Consider the following 16,045-nt stretch of genomic DNA (forward strand, 5'->3'; position numbering starts at 1 on the left):
TCCATGCTGTGCATCTCTATGGCTCTATAAATAATACACTCCACTCCCTGCGGCACCCACCTCTCCCTGAATAGCTCAAGGGTGTTAGTGGACACCACGTGCTCCTTCTTCAAGGACACCGGGCTCTAACAAAACCGCAGAAGAAGGTCAGGCAATCGGCCCTAACAATCCCCTCCATGGCCCGCTGCCTGGATCTGTTTATGGCCAGTTTGGCCAGGCCCAGGAGCAGACCCACGAGGAGGTCTTCAGACCTGCCTTTCTCCTCCGTACGGGGTGCCCGAAGATCAGGACTGTGGGACTGAAGTGCAACCAAGAACAGAGAAGGAGGTTTTTAAGAAAATTAAAACGGGAGTGCAGGCACCCATACCCAATACATACTTGGTCCACGGATTCCCCAGCACCACAGAACAAGCGGTTGGGCTGGGAGTTCGTGAACCACTGCAATCTGCAGTTGCAGGGGACTGCTGTGTGCAGCACCCTCCACCCCAGATCCCTGAGAGAAAGGGGGAGGACTCCCACATAGAAAGCCGTCTACTGGAGATCCCCACTGCCCAGTGGCAAATGAGCACACCAAGGCGTGTCCAGGTGGTGGGTGAGGGAGAAGAGGTGGATGGTGTGCAGCAGCAGTCAATACAGTGCCCTCCTTTTTGTGTCCTTAAAGGGGACAAATCTAAAATTCTGGAGGTGACTCAGGTTGTGGAGCACGGGTTCCCTGGGGAAGTTTGGGACTTTGGGGCCAATGTGAAATTCTGTCTGGGCAGGATAATCGCAGAAGGGATTCCACTGCATACCTGAACATCCTCAGTATAAATATTATTGATGCACAAAATAAGCAGAAATAGTCAGGTCATTGCTACACTTCCAACCATATTGAAGAATTGCCATTAAGGTTGCATCTCACATTCTTCTCTTCTGATAGATCTTGCACAAGATCAATCACACGGAAATGCAAGAGTACCTCCTATTTTATTGTTATGGCAATTTTGGGTCTGTTTCCACATCTTAACGTTTCATATTTGTCAAGCTATTTTTCAAAAAAATTCTCCTTATTTAAGTTTGCTTTCATTTTGATTTACATTTTGCTTCAGTTAAGGATCCAGCCAAGCTGTTCCAATACAGACTCACAATACTGGCAACCACCTGACAATGTGCACATTGTCCAGGTCTGTCCTGCCTGGAATAAAGGACAAATCCAACTTGCCCAAACTCATGAACACTACCATGTAGAAGAAGGGCAGCAGATAAACGGGGACACTAAAGCCTGCAAGTTCCACCTCCCCCATCCTGGCTATGAACTACATGGCTCTGCCGTCCCTGCAATGTGGCTGGGTCAAAATCCCGAAATTTCCTCCTTAGCAGGACTGTGGTGTACCTGCAACCAAAGGCTCCAGGAAAAATAGTCACCACAACTCACCCAAGGGATGGGTGATAAATTCTGGCAATGCCTACACCCTTTTGGGAAGCACGTTTTGTTTTAGGAAAGCTACCTTATGCAGTTTGCGTTACAATTTATTTTGCACGCATACACACGCGTATGTTAATGTAGTTGACTGGTTTGTGTGGTGCAGAACTATGTTCCTCACTGGGAACATACACAGATGACTGTACATTCCCTGGAGCACAGCGTGTTGGTCAGACGGCTTCGCGCTATTCCCCCCCCCCGCCCCCTAGTGGCCAGCGGAGGGACGGCGGCTCGAGGTTCCTGTCGCTCGGAGACGCCGCGCTCTGGCCGCGGGTGGAGGAAGGCGTTCGAGCCGGGGCCTGGTAACGGGTCTGGGAGAGGGAGAGGGACGGGAGCTGAGGCGATTGCGGGCAGTCAAAGGGTCACGACAGGGCCGGCGATGGGAGCATTTTAGCTCCCCCCTCCCCCGGCTTTTTGCTCGGATATGAACGTGTGTCCCTGGGCCCGGGACTCCCTGGGCCCACCTTTACTGGTGATGGGGGAGGGGGGTTGTATTTGTATTTAAAAATTAAAAAATGCTTCTAGAATTTACTGCTGGGAACGTGAAAGCACCGCATGGTCTGAGCAGAGTGCAGCTAAGGACCCTGTGTGTGTGTGTGTGCACATGTTTAATGTTGTCCAGCAACACCTTCCCTTTGGCCCAGTTAAACAAAACTCTGTCTCAGAAATTACTCCTTGAAACCAAAGCTAAAAAGGAGTTTTCGCTGCTCCTGAGGAGTTTTCTTTTTGATCTGTAGCGGGGAGATTGATAATGAATATGGGTGGTTTGTCGGAGCAGGGGGGTCGATGGCCCGAATGGCCTAACCCTCCACATTTCTTGGTCTGCTTTGGTCTGGGGCACACAGCCCGGGAAACAGATCATAACCGGGTTATTTGGCACTAGTGCACATTTAACAAACAAGTTCAGGTTTTGCAAAACGTTTTCTTCTTTGGGACATAAGATCTAGGAAAAAATCTGAAACATTAATTTGCCTGTTCTCTCAGCTGGGGTTGAGATCTGAATGTTTTCAGCATTTTCTGATTTGCAACATTTGCGTGAGTTTGTTTATTGTAAGCTGCAGTTAAGGCATATGTATATTAAGGTACTGTTGCCACACGTGACATGATTAATTGCTAACGAATGTACATTTATGTTAGAAATTCTTTATGTCTAGATATTTCTAATCACCCTATTCAGAGATGTTATTACACCTCATTTGAGCATCATCCATCCCTAGATAACACTGTGCTGTCTCCAATGATAGTTTAACATGTAGCCAATAGCATTTGTACCACCCAAGTGTCAGGCAAGTAGCCATCTCCAACAAGAGAATCCAACCATTTCTCTTTGATATGTGAATTCCCATTGCTGAAATTTCGACAGACAGCATGTTGAGGTTATCATTGACTAGTAACTGAACTGGACTAGCCATATAGCTACAAGAGCAGGAATTCTGATGTGAGTAACTGGCCTTCTAATTCTCCAAAGCTTATCCACCATCTGCAAAACACAAGTCTTGATAGTACTCTCCACTTGCCTGGATGTGGGTAGAGCAATAGATGTTGTTTGCTTGAATTTTAGTAAAGCCCTTGACAAGGCTTGGGGTGGCACGGTGGCTCAGTGGTTAGCACTGCTGCCTCACAGCTCCAGGGACCTGGGTTCAATTCCAGCCTCGGGCAAACTCTTTCAGTTTGCATGTTCTCCCTGTCTGTGTGGATTTCCTCCAGGTGCTCCGGTTTCCTCCCACAATCCAAAGATGTGCAGAATAGGTGAATTGGCCATGCTAAATGTCCCATAGTGTTCAGGTATGTGTAGGTTAGTTGCATTGGTCACGGGTAAGGATAATAGGGTGGGGGAATGGGTCTGGGTGGGTTGCTCTTCAGAGGGTTGGTGTGGACTTGTTGGGCTGAAGGGGATTCTATGATGATGTATGAAGGTTCCATACCGTATACTAATAATTAAAGTTGGATCATGAGAGATTCAAGATGAGCTTGTCAGCTGGATACAAAATTGACTTGATAGCAGGAGACAGAGGATGATGGTGGAGGGTTGTTTTTCGTACTGGAGGCCTGTGACCAGTGGTGTTCCACAGGGATTAGTACTGGGTCCACTTTTGTTGCTCATTTTACATAAATGATTTTGCTGAGAATATACGCATGGTTAGTAACTTTGCTGATGACACAAAATTGGAAGTATAGTGAACAGTTGTTGTGGTTCTGTTCGCCGAGCTGGGAATTTGTGTTGCAGACATTTCGTTCCCTGTCTCGGTGACATCCTCAGTGCTTGGGAGCCTCCTGTGAAGTGCTTCTGTGATGTTTCCTCCGGCAGTTAGAGTGATTATAGCGAACAGTGAAGAAGTTTATCCAAGATTACAAAGGGATCTTGATCAATTGGGCTGAGGAGTGGCACATGGAGTTTAATTTTGATAAATGCAATTTTATAAAACAAACCAGGACATATACAATTAATGATAAGGTCCTGGGCAGTATTGTAGAACAGATACGCGTAAGGGTTGTATAGTTCTTTGAGGTTTGCTTCACTGGTAGACTGGGTGGTTTAAAAAGGCAGTTAGCACACTTGCCTTCACTGCTCAGACCTTTGAGTATACTGGTTGGTATGTCATGTTGTGCAGGAGGCCTCTTCTGGACTACTGTGTGCAGTTCTAGTAGGAAGGACATTATTAAATTGGGGAGGGTTCATAAAAGATTTACCAGGATGTTATTAGGAATGGAAAGTTTGAGTTATAAAAACAGACCGGATAGGCTGGGACTTTTCTCAATGGAGTGTAGGAGATTGAGGGGTGACCTTTTAAGATTGTGAGGGGCATAGATAAGGTGAATAGCAAAGGACTTTGCCCTAAGGTGGGGAAATAGGGAGCATATTTTTAAGATGTGAAGAGAAAGATTTAAAAAGGTCACGAGAGGCAACTTTTTTTTTACATAATATGGTCAGTATATGGAATGAATTGTCAGAGGACATGGTGGATGCAGGTATGGTTGCAATGTTTAAAAGACATTTGGACAATTACATGAATAGGAAAGGTTTGGAGGGATATGGGCCAAACACAGGTAGATGAAACGAGTTTAGTTTGGGAACATTATTGGTGTGGACTAGTTGGACCAAATGGTTTGTTTCCATGCTGTATGATACTATGATCCTATGGATGGGTGCAGTTCCAATAATATTCAAGAAACTTGACACCATCCAGGATAAAGCAGTCTGCTTGATTGACACCACATCCACCACCTTAAACATTCACTTCTTCCACTATTAATAAACAGTGGCAGTTCGCAAGATGTACTGCAACAACTCATCCAGTATCTTTCAGCAGAATCTGCAAAATAAATTTGTAAAAGCCATGCCTTTCTCTGATCTTAACCAAAACTTAGAAAAATTAAAAAAAATCAATTAATTAGTGCTATCAGATAATCACTCAACACGACAATATGTTTTAAATTAGTGCACTTGTTTTAGTCATAGGAAGTTCTAAAATAAAATGTAATAGTTAGCTATGATGATGCGGTGACTAAGAATGAGTGCATCTTTTTCAGGCTGGCAGGGTGTCTTGGTGTATCACCAGGATCAGTGCTTGTGCCTAATTCTTTACAATTCATATAAATGATTTGGATGACATGATCAAAGATGTATGACAGCATGTTTAAGAGACACTTCGACATGTGAACAGGGAGGGTAAAAGGGTTACAGACCATGTGCAGACAGATGGCGTTAGTTGAGAGTGGCATCAAGGTTAGCACAGACATAGTAGGCCAAAGGGTCTGTTCCTTTGCTGTACTGTTCCATGTGTGGTAGCTTAGCACAAAGATAGGTAGGTAGGTAGGTAAGTTGAGAAGAGGGTACGAGCTGACGAAAGGATATAGATTAAATGAGTGGTCAAAGATCTAACAATTGGAGTATAATATGAAAAAGTTGAAATTGTCCACTTTGTCAAAAATAACTTTAAAAAAGTATATTATCTCAATGTTGAGTGGTTGCAGAACTCTGAGATGTAGTGAGATCCAAATGTGAGATTCTGCACATGACTCGCAGAAAATTAGTATGCAGGTACAGCAAGTAATTGAATGCTGTAGTTTATTGTGAGGAGAATTGAATGCAGGAGTAAGGAGGTTATGCGTCAGATATACAGGGCATTGGTAAGATTGCATCTTGAGTACTCTGTACAGTATTGGTCAGTGTCATAGAGAAGGATTTTGGAAGCAGTTCAAAGAACATTTCCAACTAATGCCTCAAATGAACAGGTTGCCTCATGAGGAAAGACGAGAAAATTTCCTCTTGAGCTTAAGAATCTGGGGTGATTTAGCTGAAACATCAGTTCATGAAGGCACTTAACTGATTGGAAGCTGAAAGCATGTTTCCACTTGAGAGAGAATCTACAACTAGGGGTCATAGATCAAACATAAAGGGTGTCCATTTAAAACAAAGATGAGGAATTTTTTTTCTCTCTCTCAGTATTGAGGGTCTTTGGAATTCCCATATCAAAAGGCAGTGGAAGCAGCTTCTTTCCATTTTTAAAGAAGTGGTAGATTCTTGATTGCTAAAAGGATGGAAGATTGTTGTGGATATGCAGGAGTGTAGAGTTTGAGAAAATCAGATTGCCATGACCTTATTGAGTGCCAGAGCCGGCTTAAAGGACTAAACCTTATTCCTTGTTTGTGTGTTCATATATAAACCCATGACACCCAACAGATGAATGAGAACTTGGCCATTTGAAAATTCCCTTCAAGCCATACATGACCCTTAGAACTTTAATTGCCATTCTATTATTGATCCTGAATCAAAATATTAGAACTTCATAACAACACTGTGGGTATACCCACACCATGTGGTTTGTGACAGTTAAACATGACAACTCACTAACACTTTCTTGGTTGCATATAGAGAATGTGAAATCAGTGTTGGCCTACCAAGTGTCTCTCAATGCGGTGAAAAGAATGACAAACAAAAGTCCCTTGCTGTAGCTTTGCGACAGATTTGGGAATGGACTCAATATTGAATACCATAGCTGCATCTATTTTAGGTTTGATGTTTACTGAGATTTTTTTGATGGCAGACAATCATCTTTATTTTGAATTGGTGATACTCAGATTGGAAAACCTGGTTAATTTATTTTCTTTCTTGTCCCTGGAACACTAAAGTCAGCGAATTTATCGCAGGTTAGCAGGCGAATATGGGATCTTCTTGATTGAATGACAGGTCCTATTCTTCTTATTCACAGGTGCTCTAGTTTTTTGCAATTAACAAGCAACAATATCTGATTGAAGTTTGTGCTCTGTGTGGCTCAGCTATTCACTGACTGAACAAGCCTTTCCAGTGACATCTTACTGTTGGTTTGAAAAATAGGTAGGCAGTGTTTTATGCACACAAACATATTTGGTACTTTAACCTGTTCTCGAAAAGTGTCTTATTGAGGTTGATGTTTGTCTTTTGCTAGCCTATCTGTGACTCGACATTGCAGAAATCATGTCATTGACAGCGGGATTGAAGAATGACTTTGAGAGGCTGCTGTTGCGTTTCCAACAGACTGAAAGTGTGCGCTATGAGGAATTCTCTGCAATCTGGAGGGACATGAAGTTTTCCACTATCTTTTAGTAAGAACCATTTTCTTTTGTGAGACAGTTATCCCCTCTATGCATTGGCTGCTGCTGCTAGGCTGCATTTCTAAAGGTGTTGGTTCTCCTTCAATATCTTATCAATGATATTTATTAATGTGTGAGCTGACATGGTGACTATTGCATCTATTTAGCCACAAAGTGCACTACAGCTGAACCTGATCTAGTTCCCACTCAGGTCATGCATGTACCCAGGCTGAATTTAGTGCTGGTTAGATCAGTGGCCCTGCACTTACCATTAGTTAATTCTGCATAAACCAGTGATTAAACCCAGTGTGAAATGCTCAGCCACAAATATGCCGCATAATTACCTAGAACAGAAATGGCTGCAGAAATGCAGCAGGTCTGGCAGCATCTGTGGAGAGAAAACAAAGTTAATGATTTGGGTCCAGTGACCCACATTCTGAAGAATGGTCAGTAGACCAGCAACATTGACTGTTTTCTCTCCACAGATGTTGTCAGACCTGCTGAGTTTCTCCAATAATTTATGTTTTTGTTTCGGATTTCCAAGATCTGCGGTTCTTGTTTTAGTTTTGTATTTACAAAATGGGTCTTCAGAGCAAATCTTATCACCAACTGTAATAAGCAAATTCAAGTTATCAGCTTCTCAAAAGTTAGGTAGCTGTCCATTTAAAAAATTATACTTGTGTAATTAAGAATTAAAAGTTCAAAACCTCACTCGGTTATTTGGTGTGATTTTTACTAGATAGGTATTAATCTGGGTAGCTTAAAATATTTCAAACATGAGAAGGTACAGTATTTATGGGCACAGACCAGTTTGTTAAGTTACTGCATGAGCTAACCAGAGGTTGAATATTCAAATTTCTTCATAAATTAATTCTCTGAATCTAATGATTTAGTCTAGCAACAAAGTGACCATGTCTTTATTGTAAAAATCCAACTGGTTCACTCATTCTTAAGGAAAGGAAACCTACCACATCTACGCTGGCTGTCGTCTCCTGCAATGCATTGGAATGAATGGTATTAACAATATTCAAGCCAGTAGACCATAAATTGAGATGTGTAAGCAAAGCAGGCAAATCTGTGATCAATCCTTTTCCATTCCTCCCCAGCTAAACACTCTAGCATTTATTAAGCTTGATTCCATCATAGATACAAACCTTATTAGCCAGGGATTCTCAACCTTTTTGCTTCTGAGGATTCAATCTATTATGTAATAAAATTGCTCTGAACCTCTGTCACAAAGTGCAAGTATTCCTTCTGTTTAAAAATCAACTATGCGACTAAATGTTTGTATCGTTTTTGCTTTACTTATTGTGAAACATTTTACTGATGTTGAACAACAATTCCTTTGAGATGTGGAGGTTTCACATTAAATTAATCTTGATTCTACTCATTGATCTGAGTAAACTGTGGCTGAGGTTGGTAGGGTGAAGATGAGAATATATTATTGAAGTTGATAGGTTGGCATAGAGGTTGCGAGCTGAAAATGTGTTGCTGGAAAAGCGCAGCAGGTCAGGCAGCATCCAAGGAACAGGAAATTCGACGTTTCGGGCATAAGCCCTTCCCGAAACGTCGAATTTCCTGTTCCTTGGATGCTGCCTGACCTGCTACGCTTTTCCAGCAACACATTTTCAGCTCTGATCTCCAGCATCTGCAGACCTCACTTTCTCCCCATAGAGGTTGCGAGATTTATTATGAGGTTAAGCCTGTCCCTGAAGTTGAATTCTGATCCAGTTAGACTGTTATTGACTTTGATTAAGCTATCATTGAGTTTGGCAAGCACTGAGATTGGTAGTTTATCTGCTTCAGTATAATTCTATAAGGAAGGTTGCCAAAGTGTCACCAACCTGATAAGAATACTGATCGTGTTGATGACTGCACCATCTCTCACTTGTTTCCTGTTAACTAGCAAGCTGAATGGAGTATCCCTGCTGAAATTTGACCATGTCTCTTTGCTGACATGTTGGACCATTGACCATATATGGTGGTTTCCATGGTAGTCCTGGATATCATTCGGTGATGCTTGTTTGGGAATTGATTTTTGCCAGATACCTCTCAGACCCTGAGTTGAAAAGCTTGTTGTAGAACATAAGATGCTGTACTGTTTTTACGCTGCAGCATTGTAAACGAAATTACAAGTATTAGTGAGGCACCATTTTCCAGTAATAGTAACTTGCATTTATATAGACCCTTTTAATATAGTTGAACCTGCCAAGAGAATTTAGGGGAATGGTTATTTTTACAATTCAACTTAGATTTGAGCATTGCTGGCAAGACAGTTATCTTTTACCAATGCTAAACAAGCACAAGCTGATCCTGCTATAGTGCTATTCAGAAAGAATAAAGAACTTGGTCGATGTGCTAGGTTTTAAAGCACATCTTAAGAAAAGAGAGATGGAAAGGCTTAGGAGGACGAGGGAAGTCAGGGATGGCATAAAAGCAAATGAAAAAACATGCAATTTGGTGAAGTGGGATGTCAGAGGATTGGGAAGTCTTCTGAAACCAGCAGGGAACAACAGAAAAAGACAATAAGAGGAAGAAGATTAAATATAAGACCATAAGACATAGGAGTGGAAGTAAGGCCATTCGGCCCATCGAGTCCACTCTGCCATTCAATCATGGCTGATGGGCATTTCAACTCCACTTACCAGCGTTCTCCCCGTAGCCCTTAATTCCTCGAGACAACAAGAATCTATCAATCTCGGCCTTGAAGACATTTAGCGTCCCTGCCTCCACTGCACTCCGTGGCAATGAATTCCACTGGCTGAAGAAATGTCTCCGCATTTCTGTTCTGAATTGACCTCCTCTAATTCTGAGGCTGTGTCCATGGGTCCTAGTCTCCTCGCCTAATGGAAACAAATATGAGAGTAAGCTAGCTAGTATTTAAAAAAAAATATTAAATTCTTTCTTTATTAGATGTGGAAAAGGTAAGAGAGGACATAAATGGACACTGGAGCACTGGAGAAGCAGTAATGGGAATCAAGAAATGACATTATTCTATCAAGACCAGTGTAGATTTTATAAGTTTAACTCAAATCACTTCTTATTCTTTTAAGTTTCAGCAGATATAAGCCAGATGTGTTCAACCTTTCCTCATTAGACATTAGTCTAATATACTTCTAAACTGCTTCTAATATATTTATATCCTTCCTTAAATAAAGTGGGCAGTACTGTGCACAGTATTCCTCATGCCATCTGACCTTTGTCCTTTAAAACTGAATCATAACTTTATAACTGAATGTAATTGCTCTTGCAATAAATTATAATATTCGATTAACTTTCCTGATTACAATGATTTGGATGTGAGCATAAGAGGTACAGTTAGTAAGTTTGCAGATGACACCAATATTGGAGATGTAGTAGACAGCGAAGAAGGTTCCCTCAGATTACAATGGGATCTTGACCAGATGGGCCAATGGGCTGAGAAGTGGCAGATGGAGTTTAATTCGGATAAATGCGAGGTGCTGCATTTTGGGAAAGCAAATCATAGCAGGACTTACACACTTAATGATAAGGTCCTAGAGAGTGTTGCTGAACAAAGAGACCTTGGAGTGCAGGTTCATAGCTCCTTGAAAGTGGAGTCACTGGTAGATAGGATAGTGAAGAAGGCGTTTGGTATGCTTTCTTTTATTGGTCAGAGTAATGAGTACAGGAGTTGGGAGGTCATGTTGTGGTCGTAAGGACATTGGTTAGGCCACTTTTGGAATATTGCGTGCAATTCTGGTCTCCTTCCTATCGGAAAGATGTTGTTAAACTTGAAAGAGTTCAGAAAAGATTTACAAGGATGTTGCGAGGGTTGGAGGATTTGAGCTATAGGGAGAGGCTGAACAGGCTGGGGCTGTTTTCCCTGGAGCGTCGGAGGTTGAGGGGTGACCTTAGGAATGTTTGCAAAATCATGAGGAGCTTGATAAGATAATTAATCAAAGTCTTTTCCCTGGCGTCGGAGAGTCCAGAACTAGAGGGCATAGGTTTAGGGTGAGAGGGGAAAGATATAAAAGAGACCTATGGGGCAACGTTTTCACACAGAGGGTGGTATGTGTATGGAATGAGCTGCCAGAGGAAGTGGTGGAGGCTGGTACAATTGCAACATTTAAAAGGCATTTGGATGGGTCTATGAATAGGAAGGGTTTGTGGGGATATGGGCCAGGTGCTGGCAGACGGGACTAGATTGTGTTGGGATATGTGGTCAGCATGGACGGGTTGGACCGAAGGGTCTGTTTCCATACTGTACATCTCTTTGACACAATGACCATGACTTGCTTTACCGATGTAGTAAACCTCTATGATACCTAGATCCCTCTGTATCCAAGTACTTGGCAATTTTACATCTTTCGACTTTATACACCATTTGCCATTCTTTATATATTCTGTATCTTTTTGTTGCCTTGCTTTATTTTCTTCACAACTTACTTTGCTGATAATGCAAAGATAGATAACAAATTTAGTCTCTTAATCTAAGTAATTTATATAAGTTGTGAGTGGTTGAGGTTCCAGCACCGATTCTTGTGGATCCAAGATGAACTTGTCACATCTTGCCAAAGATGCAGAATGTAGGAGAAAGTGAGGATAGCAGATGCTGGAGATCAGAGTTGGAGAGTTTGGTGCTGGAAAAGCACAGCTGGTCAGGCAGTATCCAAGGAGCAGGAGAGTCGATGTTTTGAGCAGAAGCTCCTGACGAAGACCTTATGCTCAAAACATCGATTCTTCTGCTCTTTGGATGTGGCCTGACTGACTGTGCTTTTCCAGCACCACGCTCTTTGACAAAGGTGTAAACATGTCTATTGTCAGCTTCCTGTTACATCCAATCCTTTATGCTAACTACTACAACATGAGCTTTTTTCCTGCTATAACCTTCGATGCACTTTATCAATTTATATTGTCTTTTCAAGTTTTTCCTATCAATATGAATATAAATGTCAAATTGACTCTACCGCCATTCTTGTGTAGCATCTTGAGTTGATTTGCTGGATTAAAGGTGTTGTATGAAAGCAAGTTAACGTTTTTAATTTCCACAGCCTTTTTCTCACGCTTTCTGTTTTTTGTGTTGGTGGCTGATTTAAATTAAAACAGACAGAAATTTCTCTTGCAATACAGTAGAACTTATAAGATTGTAGCATTTCAATAGTTAATCAAAGCCAAAACTCCATTTCCTCAGATTAAGTTTAAAAAATCCAGCAGCAGCAGCAGTAGCAGGAATGTGGGTTATGAATGAATTTAAACCACAACATCCTGTGTCCCTCTGCTCTTTTGGTATACAGATTGGTGCATGTATACCACTTGCTTACCATGGGGTTTCAAAATGTTGACATAACTGCATTTGTTCTTTTCCAGTGGAAAAATGGGTAAAACTGATGGCAGGAAGTTCACCAGAGAAGCATTACTCTTGGCAAGTCAGTACTTCTTCCCCCCATATAGTTTTCAGATCCGGTTTGGGGGCTTGTACCTTCTTTATGGACTTTATTATACCCAGCTTTGTCAGCCAAAAGAAAAGGTAAGCATAGGATCGTAATATTTTTGATTAATTTCTTCTTCAGCCTGTGTTTATTCCAATATGGTAACAGTTGCTGAAGACTTGTACTGTTATGTTCTCTAGCTATTAAATGTACTTCAGGTTATTTTTACTTGTCGGTGGAATCAAAGACTAGGAGCTAGAAAATGGTCAGAAATACATCCAATATGAAATACAGAGAAAATAATTTTACTCAGGATATCAGCCATTGCTCATGTAATAGCATCTCACAAGGCTCTGGGTTCTTTTCCCACTCCAGTGTGTGAGGATAAAGTGTAAGACTGATATTTCTGTGTAGTTTTCCATAGGCGTGGAATTTCTGCCATATGATACAATTCCAACTTTTAGATCATGGAATTCCCCTTGTGCATTTTAGTCATAACCTCTGCCTGGTCTATGGGAGCCATCACCTGGCTGCTTTTCTCTTTAATTCCTTGGCCATTCTGACTGATTCCCTGCAGGTGTCGAAGCCATGCTCTCAATAGCTACTGTTCTTGAGTAGCCTGCAGAGGGCCCTCCTGAGCTGGCCCATCTTCTTGTGGAGTCAGCACCACTTGTGCAGGATTGATGGGAGGATCAGCTTGCCCAATCCAAGCTTCAGGCTTCAGGCTCCAGCTCCAGCTCCAGCCCCTGGACAGAATTTCATTCCAGCTGACTGTCTCAACTGTGGGCTGTGACTTGGCCTGTTCGGGATCCCAATGCTACCCAAACAATCAGGGGTGGGATTTCTTCACTCTTTGGCAAACCTGGTTCTAAGCTCCAGATCCTTGGCTCTATTTGCTGGGGAGCCCTGATCCAAGCTGAGTTGTGCTGGTCAAAGATGAACTACCCACTGACAGTGGGATAAAGTGGAGCAGCAGCTAGAGGACGGTGGGAAGGTGCTGCTGGAGTAGCTGCAACTCTAGAGGAGTATGAGTAGAGGAGAACCTGGGGAGGGGTGTTGTGGTACAGGATAGAGGCCTGGGATTTGGGCTCAGTTAGATATTTCTCTCCCACATTAATGCTTTATAAAGCTTTAGGATTTGCATGTAAATTATAAAATATTTTTCTTTCATCCCTTTTCCCATTGCCATTATCAATACATTCCCATTCCATCACGCTCTCTTTATCTTTCACCCTCCCACTGGAATCTGGGATTTAAAAAAGAAAATAAGCTAGTTTAATTGTGGTCATGTAACCACTGTCATTTGATGTAAGGACTAATTTAGTTCACTAAAGTGCTTCATGGAAGGAAATGTGGCATTCTTACCAGTCCATCCCACTGTTTCCAGCCTGTACCAATGTGGTTGACGCATAGCTGTCCTCTGGGCACTTAGGATAATAAATGCTGGCCCATCATGGTCTACACCACATATCCAGTAGTTACAAAATGGGCTATATATAATGTGAGATTTTCTTTGTTTTTAAAGACTGGTTAAAATCTGATAGGAGTACTTGAAGTGAATGCGGCAGGTGTATTTGAGAAAGCTCGATAAACATAGAGGAGAAATAAATTGAAGGGAGTGTTGATGAGGTTAGATAAATAATAGAGAGAGGAGACTTGGGTAGAGCACAGACACCAAAATGGACCCAAATGGCCTAATTCTGTGCTGTAATTCCATGACATTCACCTGTTCCTTTCTATTTTTGTTGCACAAAATCCAGTTTAATTGCTTTTTATCTGCTTGCTGTCAATCCAACCAGAAGTCTACAAGCAGAGACAAATCTGCAAGTAAGGAAACTGCAAAGGGATATTGAAAGGTTAAGTGAGTGGGAAAGATCTAGCAAAGGCAGTGTACAATGGGAAATGTGAAATTGTCCATTTTGGCAGGAAGAACTAAAAGGAATTATTATCTAAATGGTAAAAGATTTCAAAGTGCTGAGATGCAGAGGGACCTGAACATCCTAGTTCATGAGTTGCAAAAGGTTAGCATGCAGCTCCAGTAATAAATTAGGAAAGCCAGTAGAATCTTATTTATTATAAGAGAATTGAATGCAAAAGTAGAGAGGTTATGTTTCAGTTGTACCGAGAGATCACATCGGGAATTCTCTTAATGGAAATATATTGTCTCTTTACTTAAGGAAAGATGTAAATCAATTGGAAAAATATCAGAGAAGAAGCATTAGACTCATAACAGTAATTGGAGGGATTGTCATGAGGAAAGATTGGACAGGCTAGACTTACAGCTGCTGGAACTTAGAAGAGTAAGATGTGACTCAATTGAAACAGTAAGATCCTGAGGAGTCTAGACAGTGTGGAAATGGAAGGGATGTTTCATCTTACTGAAAAAACTAGGGGTGACTGGTTTATAAGTAGAGAAGTTGAGAGTTTATTATTTCTGGAAGAGGTTTGCACATCTTTAGATCCTTGCCCTGTGCCTGAGGCATGTTGACCATCAGATTAAACTTGCCACCAGTTCTCTCCCTGTCTCTCTCTCTCTGTCTCTCTCTCTCTCTCTGTCTCTCTCTCTCTCTCTCTATGCAATGGAGTCTCCAGGTAATTTTCCCCGTTACAGTGCTTCGTGCTATGATTAAAGATCACATTAAATGCTTTGAATAATGTTTATTTAATTGACAATTATGTTTTTATTATCTACAGATAAGGATGGCACTGAAAGATTGGGATGAGGTGCTAAGTTGCCAAGAAGAAATGGTGAAAGCAGAACATTTTGATGCTGTTTATGTTCTGAAAAAACTCTTACATGACAAAGCCTTCCATTTCACAGCAATGCCAATATTAGTAAGTGTTGCTTGTTGAGTTGAAGTTCTGTTGGAACTTCAGTGCAATGTGCGAACCTTTAAAATAATGGATAAAGTATCTTTCTCTATTTTAATGGAGGCACCAACTCATTTTAGTTTGATCTGTTAATTCAGATAATGTGAAGAGATGTTTGATAGGGAAGTGCCACATCTCTGTTTATCATCTGGTGTTATTTTCAGGTTGCTGTAGATTTTTGTATTGACTGTGTTTTATGTACATCATAATGGATTGGCAGTTGCCTGTCACAAAGAGGTCACTGCAAATTGTAATGACAGCGATTATACAGACTGTGCAGAATTAAAGCATCAGAAGCTTCTTAGGAATCTTGGCTAAACAAGGCTTCTCTTTTAGGCAACCACTATGTCCAGTGATGGGAAAATAATTGAAACAATGTGCTGACTTTGCATTACAGCTCACTGGAGTAGGGTACACTTTGAGGACTGATTACAAAGAGTTATTCCTCTATGGAGTTGACGAGGGACTAATTTAAAAGTCAAGTGCTGCTCCTAATGCACACATACCTACAGATGAAGGATCACACCAGACAATTGGCACTCTGCAATGCCTGACCTTAGTTCCTAGCCCAAAACACATTTTTCATTTCACAGTTGTTTGTCAATGGTAATACACACGCAAGTGTAGATGCAGGTCCATATTCCTGTTCTGCATGTGCATGGGTCCTGACATCATCATATACCAGCTCATGATGACATCGATCCATCCTGGCAGTACAAGTCATGTCACAGCTGACTGATATGATGTA

General features: G+C 41.6%; 1 protein-coding gene across 2 annotated transcripts in view; it reads left to right on the forward strand.

Annotated features, from left to right (window-relative positions):
- Positions 1 to 1,677: 1,677 nt before the first annotated feature.
- The window catches only part of snapc1b (small nuclear RNA activating complex, polypeptide 1b), a 37,265-nt gene continuing 22,897 nt past the window's right edge, over positions 1,678 to 16,045 (forward strand). Inside the window, exons 1-5 of one of the 2 annotated variants that reach the window (XM_060828540.1) lie at positions 1,678 to 1,764; positions 6,676 to 6,800; positions 6,892 to 7,048; positions 12,365 to 12,524; positions 15,121 to 15,261. In XM_060828540.1, the coding sequence (XP_060684523.1) occupies positions 6,921 to 7,048; positions 12,365 to 12,524; positions 15,121 to 15,261 (429 nt within the window). In that variant the 5' untranslated portion in view covers positions 1,678 to 1,764; positions 6,676 to 6,800; positions 6,892 to 6,920. Of the gene's footprint in view, positions 1,772 to 6,675; positions 6,801 to 6,891; positions 7,049 to 12,364; positions 12,525 to 15,120; positions 15,262 to 16,045 lie in introns of both variants that reach the window. The other variant, XM_060828539.1, reaches the window with a different exon arrangement.

Source organism: Hemiscyllium ocellatum, chromosome 8 (genome assembly GCF_020745735.1).
Source record: "Hemiscyllium ocellatum isolate sHemOce1 chromosome 8, sHemOce1.pat.X.cur, whole genome shotgun sequence".
Classification (NCBI taxonomy): Eukaryota; Metazoa; Chordata; class Chondrichthyes; order Orectolobiformes; family Hemiscylliidae; genus Hemiscyllium; species Hemiscyllium ocellatum.